Source organism: Arachis ipaensis, chromosome B04, assembly GCF_000816755.2.
Source record: "Arachis ipaensis cultivar K30076 chromosome B04, Araip1.1, whole genome shotgun sequence".
In the NCBI taxonomy this organism is placed as follows: domain Eukaryota; kingdom Viridiplantae; phylum Streptophyta; class Magnoliopsida; order Fabales; family Fabaceae; genus Arachis; species Arachis ipaensis.
Genome location: NC_029788.2, coordinates 110,380,899 through 110,394,470, shown reverse-complemented (window position 1 = coordinate 110,394,470; position 13,572 = coordinate 110,380,899). Strand labels below are relative to the sequence as shown.

The window sequence follows — 13,572 nt, the reverse complement described above, 5'->3', positions numbered from 1 at the left end:
CAGAAAAACAAAAATAGGAATATCGATTAGGTTAAATTCAACAAAAAAGTTATATGGAGTGAATCACCTAATATTTCTTTTATGAATCAATTAACAAGGATAAAAAATATCCTTTAAAAACCCTGAAAAAAAATCAAACTCATGAATCAACGCATTGAAAAAAATTCAATAAGATTAAAATACCTTATAAAAATTCGCATAATAATGCAAATCGTAAGAAATGGCTAAAGTATATTTTGGTTGGAAACGTGATTTGGCTTTAATTTTTTGATCCAATAGTGATGAAATTTTAGGGACGAAGATGGTGGATTTTAGAACCCTTTTAGCACACTGTTTTATTAATTCAGCGACAGAAAAAGAAAATCCAGGGATAGTGATTAGGTTAGATTCTATTTTTCTTATTTTCTAATACGTTTTTATTACGGTTTATAATAAATGAACCTGAATCATAAAAAAAATATTCTCCCATAAATTATATTTGGATGAAATAAAAAAATAAATATATATTTTTTATTTCTTAAATCTATAAGAGACTTTATAAAGTTGACATCTAAAATTCAAAGGAATCTAATTCTATTTAAACTAGAATTAATTTTTTCAGTTAAGGTTAGTTTTGTTCTATTTTATTTAAAAGGATAATTTTTCAAATAAAAAAATTGAAAAGGATAATTAAAATATTTTTTTACTTTTAGTTTAATAATTTATTTTTAAGAAGAATAAACAAAAATACACTTGAAAGTTCACACGCTAATCACAATTATACCTAAATTATTTAATGAATCATGTGTACACACCATTTGATTATTTCGACGGACACATTCACCCTTCCAGACATCGACGTGTGTCGTAGTTACTTTTAATGCACACATGGGGCTATGCTCACTACAAGAAAAAATAATATTTGTAACAATTTTTTTTTTTACAAAAAACAAAAATTTTGAAATAAAAAGAATTTGTAACAAAAAAGACCTGTTGCAGTATGTCCCGTTACAAAAAACTTTTGTAACAAAAAATGAAACTGTTACAATACAAAGTAATATTTTGTAACAAATTTTTTTGATAAAAAACTGAAATTTGTTACAAAAATGATAACAAATTTAACAAATAATTAAAGTACCCTATAAAAATTCGCACAATGATACAAATCGTAAGAAATGCTTAAGATATATTTTGATTGTAAACGTGATTTCAGTTTGAATTTTTTTATCTAACAGTGATAAAATTTTATAGACAAAAATGGTGGATATTAAAACCTTTTTGGCACACTAATTTGATAATTTAGCGACGAAAAAACAAAAACAGGAACAGTGATTAGGTTAAATTCAACAAAAAATTATATGGAGTGAATCACCTAATATATTTTTTTATATGAATCAGTTAACAAGGATAAAAAATATCCTTTAAAAACCCTGAAAAAATCAAACTCATGAATCAACGCCATGAAAAAAATTCAATAAGATTAAAGTACCTTGTGAAAATTCGCATAATGATGCAAATCGTAAGAAATGCTATGGTATATTTGGATTGCAAACATGATTTGGGTTTGATTTTTTAATCCAATAGCGATGAAATTTTAGGGACGAAGATGGTGGATTTTATAACCCTTTTAGCACACTGTTTTATTAATTCAGCGGCGGAAAAAGAAATCCAAGAAAAGTGATTAGGTTAGATTCTATTTTTCTTATTTCCTAATAAGATTTTATTTCAGTTTAAAAAAATAAATATATATTTTTAATTACTTAAATCTATAAGAGACTTTATAAAGTTGACATCCAAAATTTGAAGCAATCTAATTCTATCTAAACTAGAATTCATTTTTTTAGTTAAGGTTAGTTATATTCTATTTTATTTAAAAGGATAATTTTTCAAATAAAAAAATTGAAAAGGATAATTAAAATATATTTTTAATTTGAGTTTAATAATTTATTTTTTAAGAAGAATAGACAAAAATACACTTGAAAGTTCACACGCTAGACCCGGTTAATTAACGGCTAATTAATCTGTACATGAGAATTTATTCTAGAAAGTCCAAAATGTAATTTTTATGGCTAAATGTGATAGAGGAGATTGAGACGAGAATTTCGGTACTAATTTATAGAATTCAGACCAAGATTGAACCGAACTGGCCAAACTGGGCCAACCGGACCCAAAGTGAGCCCTTGGCCCAACTAAACTAAACCAAAACCCTAGTTTTCAGCACTCTCTCTCCTCATTAGACACACACACACGCTGAAATGGTGGAGGGAAAGGGAAGAACACACTCTCAAGTTCTCTCCCTTGGTTAATCTTCAAACCACCATAACTTTTGATCTAGAGAGCTTGAGGAAAAAGTGGTTTGGAAGTGCTCCGGTTGAGCTTGGGAAATCGGCTAAGGTATGGTCTCGGTTTTCCGAATCAAATATGTAATTTTGCAAATGACACTTTGTGGTTTTGTATGAAAAATATGATTTTTGGGCATACTTTGACGGGACATAACTTGGAGTACGGATCTCTATTTTGTGCCAAATCTATTTAGAAATAAAATTGGATCCGGGATGTCCATGCCGTTCGAAGAACGGATGAAAAACGATTTAAAATGAGAAAGTTATGTCCGTTGGAAGATTGGGGGTTGAATCTGTGAATTCTGCAGCTTTTAACTTAGAAAATTTTTAGCAGAATGAACCCCCGTGCGTAGGCGCACTTGGCGCGTACGCGCCATTCTTCCAAAAAGCGCCATCCACACGTGCGCATGGTGTGCGCGGTCGCGCCGATGTGCTGCACCCAATGCCCAGCCATTTTCCAGAGAGTTGTGCCAGAACTGTGCCAGATTTGTGCTTGGGGCATGAGAGCACCCACGCGTACGCGTGGCTGACGCGTGCGCGTCGCTTGGCTATTTTTCAGTCCACGCATTAGCGTGCATGACGCATACGCGTCGATGAGTTTTGTGGCCATCCACGCATGCGCGTGGAGTGCGCGTACGCGTGGACCTATTTTCATCCCAAAGTTGATTTTTGAGTTTTAAAAGCCAAATTTCAAACTTCTAAGCCTCCGATCTCACCACTTATGTCTTAAATCATTATGATATGCCTAGCAATGAGAAAAGGAGCTAGGGAATGTGGTAACTTGCGAGTGAAGTAAGGGAAAAATGAATGATCAATGAGGATCAAAGATGATTATGTGAGATGCGGAGGATGGCGGTGGAAGTGCTTGTTATGCCATGGGCCGAAAGGCCGTGATTTTTAATGAAATGGCTGGTTATGGATTTAACCGTGAGCCGGATGGCTGGATTATTGCCGTGTTACAGCGGAGCCATGATTATAGCTAAGAATAAATGCATATATACTGTTGAATGAATTGTGAGTGTTACACTTCCACTGTTGGAGATGAGAGTTTCCCTGGAAGGAAGTAGTGGCTAGCCACCACGTGTTCCAGGTTGAGACTCGAAGCTCTTTTGACCCTATGTCGTCAGGGTGGCCGGGTACTGTGAAAGCCCCGGATGAGCTCACCCCCATAAATATTCACCAGTGAGGGTGATGGATATGGATTATGATTATGATCAAGTTTATATTGAGTATAACTCGAGTTGGGGAGACACGACAGAGGGACAGTCCAATGGTTAGCTACCAGGACTTGTCGGGTTGGCTCTATAACCGACAGATGATATCATCAGCCACTAGGGACTGGCATTCATCATATGCATACTATATGACTTGTTTGAGATTGTTTATTTGACTGATATTACTTGCTAATTGTCTAAATACCTTATTTGTTCCTATTTGTATATTTCTTGTTTGATATAACTGTGTTTGCTATATTATACTCCTGCTGGTGGTTGGGAGGTCTGAAGGAATTGGAAAGGGAAGTATTAGTTAGACTGAAGAACCTTTAGTCAGTCGCCACTTATGGTTTAGCTTGTTTATAAGCTTTGATATTATCTGGAGGAAGTTCTAGGATTGCCTTTGGCTTTCCTCTATTATTATGTATTATATATGTGGAAGCTGTTACCATGCTGGGGACCTCTAGTTCTCACTCATGCGGATTTTGTGGTTTTCAGATGCAGGACGTGAGGTTTCCCGCTGAGGCATGCTGGAGACTTCTAGACTTGCGAAGATCCTTTGTTCTCGGGACTATGTTTTGGTTTATATGTTTTGCTTAGATACTTTTATCTCCATTAAATAATACAAACTGTGATGACTCCTCTTATGGGAGATTTTGGAGAATAGGTTTCTGTATTTGTGTCCCTTTGGGTTTTCTTTGGGGTTTTTCTTATTTTATCATATGTATATATTGCTATGCTCGGACCGGTTATCTTCACAGCCGGATTTTGAGTCTTGATATTCCTGTTTTTGAGACTCCTTTGCATATTTATAATCTTGCGTTGGTTTATCCTTGTTCGTTATGTTATCGATCGGAGTGTTGCGCTTTCGAGTTGCGATTTTTGTTTACCCCTTTTTTCTACAAAGGCTCCTAGTTATAATCAATCATTCATACTACTATACGTACTAAATTTTTATTTTAGAGGTCGTAATACCTTGCCATATCTGAATTATGACTTAAGCATAAGACTCTGTATGGTAGGGTGTTACATTATGGTATCAGAGAAGTTCGTTCCTGTAGAGCCTGAGGGACGGACTGACTATACTTCTGTGCATTCTCTGTGTGCGTGTTATGTGCTGTTAGTATATCTGCTTGATATAATTGGCATAAATGTTCATGAGCATGCATTTGGGACCTTGAAGTACTAGACTTCCGATATTGAGACTGATCAACTTAATATCGATTGTTTGGTGTGTATAGGAACCAGATGGCGCCCCGTGGATGCGGTAGAGGCCGTGATAGAGGTCGTACTAATGCTCGTGCGCCGGAGATTAACCCTAATGACCCGGTGAACTTTATGACGGCGTTGGAGAATATGGCTGCTGTTATGCAAGCCACTGCTGAGGCTCTTGGTCAACAGATGAACAACCATGGTAATGATGGAGGTGGAGTTCAGGGCCCGATGACACTGGCAAACTTCTTGAAGGTTAATCCATCTTTGTTCAAGGGAACTACTAGCCCGACAGAGACTGATACATGGTTTCAAGATATGGAGCGAGCACTACAAGCGCAAGTGGTACATAAAAGACAGCGTGTCGAGTTTGCTACCTATTTGCTCACTGGTGAAGCGTCGCATTGGTGGCAAGGTATCTGACGTCTTCTGCAGCAGGGTGATGACTATATCACCTGGAATGTCTTCCAAGAGGAGTTCTATAAGAAGTACTTTCCGACTTCTGCCAGGACGGCTAAGGAACTTGAGTTACTACAGCTGAAGCAGGGTACCATGTCCGTATCAGAGTATACTGACAAGTTTGAAGAGCTGTTCAGGTTCTCTCGTATGTGCCAAGGGACTCCGGTAGAATATGAGGAATGGAAGTGTGTTAAGTATGAAGGAGGACTCAGGAGTGATATCTTCAGTTCAGTAGGACCAATGGAGATCAGGACTTTTTCCGAGTTGGTGAACAAGTGCAGAGTTGCTGAAGAGTGTGTGAAGAAGGCAGCTGTTGAGAGAGGGAGTCACAAAGATTCATTCCCACAGAACCGAGGGAAGAGCTTTGCACCTAGAGGTCTGTCCTTCAAGAAGGGAGGCTCTTCTAGGAAGCCCAACAACTACAACAACTCCCAAAGGAAGAAGTTTGGGAAGCAGCCTTAGAATGATCAAGCTTGCACTAGGTGTGGGAGTCACCATTCGGGAACCCCGTGCAAGGCCGGGTGGGGCTTGTGCTACAATTGTGGAAAGGAGGGGCATAAAGCCGCCAACTGTCCGGAGAAGTAGAAACAAGGTGCTGGGAAAGCACAACAGATTGGTCGGGTGTTCACCACTTCAGCTATAGGTGCCGAGGGATCCGAGACACTCATTCGAGATAACTGTGAAATGGCTGGTCAAACTTTAAATGCTTTATTTGATTCGGGAGCATCGCATTCATTCATTGCATTTGAGAAAGCCCATGAGTTAGGATTGAAGATTGTAACCTTAGGTTATGACCTAAAAATGTATAATGCTACCCATGAAGCCATGGTAACTAGGCTAGGATGCCCGAAAGTTTCCTTTAGGTTCAAGCAGCGCAATTTTGTTCATAATTTAGTCTGCTAGTCGATGATCGGTCTTGATCTTATCTTGGGATTGGACTGGTTATCCGAGAATCATGTCCTGCTTGATTGTTCTACAAAGACGGTGCACTTTATGCCGGAGGATACAGAAGGGCCGGTCATGGTGAATAATTATTACTTGAATTCGATGACGGTGAACTGTTCCGGAGCCGAATGTCAGGGTATCCTGTTGTTAACTGTGGGTGTTTCGGGTGATGATCAAAGGTTGGAACAGATTCCGGTTGTGTGTGAGTTTCCAGAAGTGTTTCCCGATGATATTGATGAGTTTCCACCTAACCGAGAGGTTGAGTTTGCTATTGAATTGGTGCCTGGGCGGGACCAATCTCAAGTGCTCCTTATAAGATGTCACCATTAGAGATGGACGAGCTAAAGTCTCAGTTAGAGGATTTGTTGGGAAAGAATTTTATACGACCAAGTGTCTCTCCGTGGGGTGCACCAGTGCTACTAGTAAAGAAGAAAGATGGGAGTATGCGGCTCTGTGTGGATTACAGGCAGTTGAACAAGGTCACAATAAAGAATAAATACCCATTGCCGAGAAATTGATGATCTCATGGATCAGTTACAATGAGCTGGAGTTTTCTCCAAGATCGATTTCCGATCCGGTTATCACCATATAAGGGTGAGGGGTGAGGATATCCCTAAGACCGCTTTTAGGACTCGTTATGGTCATTACGAGTATACTGTGATGTCTTTTGGATTGACGAACGCTCCTGCAGTGTTTATGGATTACATGAATAGAGTTTTCCATCCGTTTCTGGATAAATTCGTTGTTGTCTTCATTGATGACATACTAATTTATTCCAAGACTGAGGAAGAGCATGCGGAACACTTGAGGACCGTGTTGCAGATTCTAAAGGAGAAGAAACTCTATGCGAAACTGTCTAAGTGTGAGTTTTGGAAGAGTGAGGTGAAGTTTTTGGGTCACGTGGTGAGTAAAAAGGGAATAGCCGTAGATCCAACTAAGGTGGAAGCTGTGATGGATTGGAAGCAACCAACCACCGTAACGGAGATAAGGAGTTTTCTGGGCTTAGATGGCTATTACCGAAGGTTTATCAAGGGCTTTTCACATATAGCTTTGCCAATGACGAAGTTAACCCGCAAAGACACTCCGTTTGTTTGGACTCCTGAATGCGAGGAGAGCTTTCAAACATTGAAGAAAAAGTTGACCACTGCACCTGTGTTAGTGTTATCTGAGCCGAACGAGCCATTTGAGGTGTACTGTGATGCCTCATTGAAGGGTCTAGGGTGCGTGCTGATGCAGCATCATAATGTGGTGGCATATGCCTCACGGCAGTTGAGACCGCATGAAGTTAATTATCCTACGCACGATTTGGAGCTTGCTGCGGTCGTGTTTGCGCTAAAGGTGTGGAGGCATTACCTCTATGGGGTTAAGTTCCAAGTTTTCTCTGATCATAAGAGCTTGAAGTACCTCTTTGATCAGAAAGAGCTTAATATGAGGCAGAGGAGGTGGATGGAATTGTTGAAGGACTACGACTTTAAGTTGCATTACCATCCGGGAAAGGCGAATATAGTAGCGGATGCGTTGAGTCAGAAGTCGCTGTATACTGCTTGGATGGCACTTCAAGAAGAAAATTTGCTCAAGGAGTTCGAGAGTCTGAAAATTGGTGCTCGAGAAGTATCCGAAACTTTGTGTTTGAGCCGATTAGAAATCTCAAGTGATTTTAAGTCCGAACTCCTAAAGGCTCATGAAGATGATGGCGCACTGTCGAAGGTGTTACCGGCCGTTGAGCAAGGAAAACAGTGGAGAGTGTCGGAAGAAAAAGATGGGTTATGGAGATTCAAGGGTAGAATCATTGTGCCGGATGTTAGCACTTTGAGGCAGGATATCTTAAAGGAGGCACACAAAAGTGGATTCTCCATTCATCCGGGAAGTACTAAGATGTACCATGATTTAAAGGCGATATTTTGGTGGCCCCGGGTATGAAGAATGATGTGGCGGAATATGTTTCAAAGTGCTTAACTTGTCAACAGGTAAAGATTGAACATCAAAGACCTTCCGGGATGTTGCAACCTTTAGAGGTTCTGCAATAGAAGTGGGAAAGTATTGCAATGGACTTTGTGTCGGGATTGCCAAGGACTAGGGCTGGTTTTGATGCTATTTGGATGATTGTGGACCGACTGACGAAGTCAGCTCACTTTTTACCCATTCGGATGACTTACACCCTTGAGGAGCTAGCACGGTTATACATAAAGGAAATTGTGAGACTTCATGGTGTACCTGCTACTATAATCTCTAATAGAGATCCTCGTTTCACTTCAAGGTTTTGGGGTGCATTTTAGAAAGCTTTTGGAACCCGATTAAGCTTGAGTACAGCTTACCATCCTCAAACAGATGGTCAATCCGAGAGAACGATCCAAACACTAGAGGATATGTTGAGAGCTTGTGTTTTGGACCAACCGGCGAGTTAGGATTGGTATATGCCGTTAGTGGAGTTTGCATACAATAATAGTTACCATGCAAGCATCAGAATAGCTCCGTATGAGGCCTTGTATGGGAGGACATGTCAATCTCCACTATGTTGGTATGAAGTTGGGGAGAAAGGCTTGTTGGGGCCAGAAATGATAGCTGAAACCACTGAACAAGTCAAGAAAATCCAAGATAGGATGCTTATGGTGCAGAGTCGTCGAAAGAGTTACGCCGATCAGAGGCGAAAGCCCTTAGAATTTGAGGAAGGAGATCATGTTTTCCTTAAGGTTACTCCAACTACAGGAGTAGGTAGGGCGATTAAAACAAAGAAGTTGAATCCTCGATATATTGGTCCATTTCAGATCCTGTAGAGGGTCGGACCGGTGGCGTATCGGATGGCTCTACCACCTCATCTTTCGAACCTGCATGACGTGTTTTACATGTCGCAGCTTCGGAAGTACACTCCTGATGCCAGCCATGTGTTAGAACCTGAATCGATTCAGTTAAGAGAAGATTTGACGCTTTCAGTGGCTCCGGTCAGAATTGATGATACTAGTATCAAACGATTGCGTGGAAAAGAGGTTTCATTAGTCAAAGTGGCATGGAGTCGAGGCGGTGTTAAGGAACACACTTGGGAACTTGAGTCGGAGATGCGAACGGATTATCCGCACTTATTCTCAGGTAATTGCATTTGAATTTTGTGGGCGAAATTCCCAATTAGGTGGGTAGAATGTAAGACCCAGTTAATTAACAGCCAATTAACCCATAAATGAGAATTTATTCTAGAAAGCCCAAAATGTGATTTTTATGGCTAAATGTGATAGAGGAGATTGAGACGAGAATTTCGGTACCAATTTTATAGAATTCGGACCAAGATTGGACCGAACGGGCCAAACCGGGCCAACCGAACCCAAAGTGGGCCCTTGGCCCAACTAAACTAAACCAAAATCCTAGTTTTCAGCACTCTCTCTTCTCATTAGACACACACACACGCTGAAATGGTGGAGGGGAAGGGAAGAACACACTCTCAAGTTCTCTCCGTTGGTTAATCTTCAAACCACCATAACTTTTGATCTAGAGCTCCGATTGCCGCACCGTTTGTGGCCACGTGTTCACCGCGGAGAGCTCTACAAAACCCATACAATCAATCTTGAGGTAAGCCACGTTTCGCTCTTCGAATTTCCAGCTTTGATTTCGAGTTTCATGAGCAAAAATATTGAGATTTTGGGCTCTTTGATGTTATAGGACCCAACTCTCTTGAAGGAGAAGGTTAATCTTATCTCCTTGGACCTTGGGTGTGGTAAGATTCTCAACCCTAGTGTAAATTGTTGTTCTATGATGTTTGGGTATTGAGATGTTGTGTATGGGTATGATGATTGTGGCTTAGGTTGTGTATGTGTGAATATTGGAGCTTGAATGGTGATTTTGAAAAGCTTGAAAAAGGATTTGGTGGTAAAAAATCTGTTCTTGGAAGTATTGAGGCCTTGAGAGCTTGAGGAAAAAGTGGTTTGGAAGTGCTCCGGTTGAGCTTGGGAAATCGGCTAAGGTATGATCTCGATTTTCCGTATCTAATATGTAATGTGATAGGAAATACTTAGGGTTGGTGCTGTTGAAAATTGGCATGAGGAAGAGTATATGATATGTCAATGTGTTTGAGTTTGAGTCACTTGGGTGAAGTGGGTTAAAATGATGGGATAGTGATTTTTGGTGAATTGTGGTAAAGTGTCAATGTGTGAGTTGAGGAGGCTTGATGTTGAATTTGATATATTTTGATTGATTTCAAAGAAAAGGGATGAAATTGGCATGTTTTGATTGATTTTGAAAAGAGTTGAAAATAGCTTATTTTGCAAATGACACTTTGTGGTTTTGTATGAAAAATATGATTTTTGGGCATACTTTGACGGGACATAACTTGGAGTACGGATCTCTATTTTGTGCCAAATCTATTTAGAAATAAAATTGGATCCGGGATGTCTATGCCGTTCGAAGAACGGATGAAAAACGATTTAAAATGAGAAAGTTATGTCCGTTGGAAGATTGGGGGTTGAATCTGTGAATTCTGCAGCTTTTAACTTAGAAAATTTTTAGCAAAATGACCCCCCGCGCGTAGGCGCACTTGGTGCGTACGCGCCGTTCTTCCAGAAAGCGCCATCCACGCGTGCGCGTGGTGTGCGCGGGCGCGCCATTGTGCTGCACCCAATGCCCAGCCATTTTCCAGAGAGTTGTGCCAGATTTGTGCATGGGGCACGAGAGCAGCCATGCGTACGCGTGGCTGACGCGTGCGCGTCGCTTGGCTATTTTTCAATCCACGCGTTAGTGTGCATGACGCATACACGTTGATGAGTTTTGTGGCCATCCACGCGTGCGCGTGGAGTGCGCGTACGCATGGCCCTGTTTTCATCCCAAAGTTGATTTTTGAGTTTTAAAAGCCAAATTTCATACTTCTAAGCCTCCGATTTCACCACTTATGTCTTAAATCATTATGATATGCCTAGCAATGAGAAAATGAGCTAGGGGATGTGGTAACTTGCGAGTGAAGCAAGGGAAAAATGAATGATCAATGAGGATCAAAGATGATTATGTGAGATGCGGAGGATGGCGGTGGAAGTGCTTGTTATGCCATCGGCCGTAGGGCCGTAATTTTTAATGAAATGGCTGGTTATGGATTTAACTGTGAGCCGAATGATTGGTTATGGATTTAACCGTGAGCCGGATGGCTGGATTATTGCCGTGTTACGGCGGAGCCATGATTATGGCTAAGAATAAATGCATATATGCTGTTGAATGAATTGTGAATGTTACACTTCCACTGTTGGAGATGAGAGTTTCCCTGGAAGGAAGCAGTGGCTAGCCACCACGTGCTCCAGGTTGAGACTCGAAGCTCTTTTGACCCTATGTCGTTAGGGTGGCCGGGCACTGTGAAAGCTCCGGATGAGCTCACCCCCATAAATATTCACCAGTGAGGGTGATGGATATGGATCATGATTATGATCAAGTTTATATTGAGTATAACTCGAGTTGGGGAGACACGATAGAGGGACAGTCCAATGGTTAGCTACCAGGACTTGTCGGGTTGGCTCTATAACCGACAGATGATATCATCAGCCACTAGGGACAGGCATTCATCATATGCATACTATATGAATTGTTTGAGATTGCCTATTTGACTGCATATTACTTGCTAATTGTCTAAATGCCTTAGTTGTTCCTATTTGTATATTTCTTATTTGATATAACTGTGTTTGCTACATTATAATCCTGCTGGTGGTTGGGAGGTCTGAAGGAATTGGAAAGGGAAGTATTAGTTAGACTGAAGAATCTTTAGTCAGTCGCCACTTATGGTTTAGCTTGTTTATAAGCTTTGATATTATCTGGGGGAAGTTCTAGGATTGTCTTTGGCTTTCCTCTATTATTATATATTATATATGTGGAAGCTATTACCATGCTGGGGACCTCTGGTTCTCACCCATGCGGATTTTGTGGTTTTCAGATGCAGGACGTGAGGTTTCCCGTTGAGACATGCTGGAGAATTCTAGATTTGCGAAGATCCTTTGTTCTCGGAACTATGTTTTGGTTTATATGTTTTGCTTAGATACTTTTATCTCCATTAAATAATACAAACTGTGATGACTCCTCTTATGGGAGATTTTGGAGAATAGGTTTCTGTATTTGTGTCCCTTTGGGTTTTCTTTGGGGTTTTTCTTATTTTATCATATGTATATATTGCTATGCTCGGACCGGTTATCTTCGCAGCCGGATTTCGAGTCTTGATATTCCTGTTTTTGACACTCCTTTGCATATTTATAATCTCGCATTGGTTTATCCTTGTTCGTTATGTTATCGATCGGAGTGTTGCGCTTTCGAGTTGCGATTTTTGTTTACCCCTTTTTTCTACAAAGGCTCCTAGTTATAATCAATCATTCATACTACTATACGTACTAAATTTTTATTTTAGAGGTCGTAATACCTTGCCATCTCTGAATTATGACTTAAGCATAAGACTCTGTATGGTAGGGTGTTACATTCACCTTTCCAGACATCGGCGTGTGTCGTCGTTACTTTTAGTGCACACGTGGGGGCTATGCTCACTACAAGAAAAAATAATATTTGTAATAAAAAAATTGTTACAAAAAATCAAAATTTTGAAACAAAAAGAATTTGTAACAAAAAAGACCTGTTGCAGTATGTCATGTTACAAAAAATTTTTGTCACAAAAAATGAAATTGTTACAATACAAAATAATATTTTGTAACAAATTTTTTTGATAAAAAACAGAAATTTATTTCAAAAGTGATAACAAATAATTAAAGTACCTTGTAAAAATTCGCACAATGATACAAATCGTAAGAAATGCTTAAGATATATTTTGATTGTAAACATCATTTCAGTTTAAAGTTTTTTACCTAATAGTGATGAAATTTTATAGAAAAAAATGGTGGATTTTAAAACTTTTTTTGCACACTAATTTGATAATTTAGCGACGAAAAAACAAAAACAGGAATAGTGATTAGGTTAAATTCAACAAAAAATTATATGGAGCGAATCACCTAATATATTTTTTATATGAATCAATTAACAAGGATAAAAAATATCCTTTAAAAACTCTAAAAAAAAAAAAATCAAACTCTTGAATCTACGCCATAAAAAAAATTCAATAAGTTTAAAGTACCTTGTGAAAATTCGCCCAATGATACAAATCGTAAGAAATGGCTAAAGTATATTTTGATTGTAAACCTAATTTGAGTTTATTTATTGATCCAACAGTGATAAAATTTTAGGGATAAAGATAGTGGATTTTATAACCTTTTTAGCACACTGTTTTATTAATTAAGCGGCAGAAAAATAAATCCTAGGATAGTGATTAGGTTAGATTCTATTTTTCTTATTTTCTAATACGATTTTATTACGGTTTATAATAAATGATCCTGAATCATAAAAAAAATCTTCTCCCATAAATTATATTTGGATGAAATAAAAAAATAAATATATTTTTTATTACTTAAATCTATAATAAAGTT

General features: G+C 39.1%; 1 protein-coding gene across 1 annotated transcript; it reads left to right on the top strand.

Moving 5' to 3' along the window:
• On the top strand, positions 5,062-5,865 carry LOC110271191. Its single transcript, XM_021121554.1, has one exon. It carries the CDS (start codon positions 5,300-5,302, stop codon positions 5,666-5,668), a length of 369 nt encoding a protein of 122 aa, XP_020977213.1. The 5' UTR covers positions 5,062-5,299; the 3' UTR covers positions 5,669-5,865.

Bases quoted from the DNA above. Each gene is read 5' to 3' on its own strand.
- LOC110271191 (XM_021121554.1), top strand. From the start codon at position 5,300: ATGTCCGTATCAGAGTATACTGACAAGTTTGAAGAGCTGTTCAGGTTC.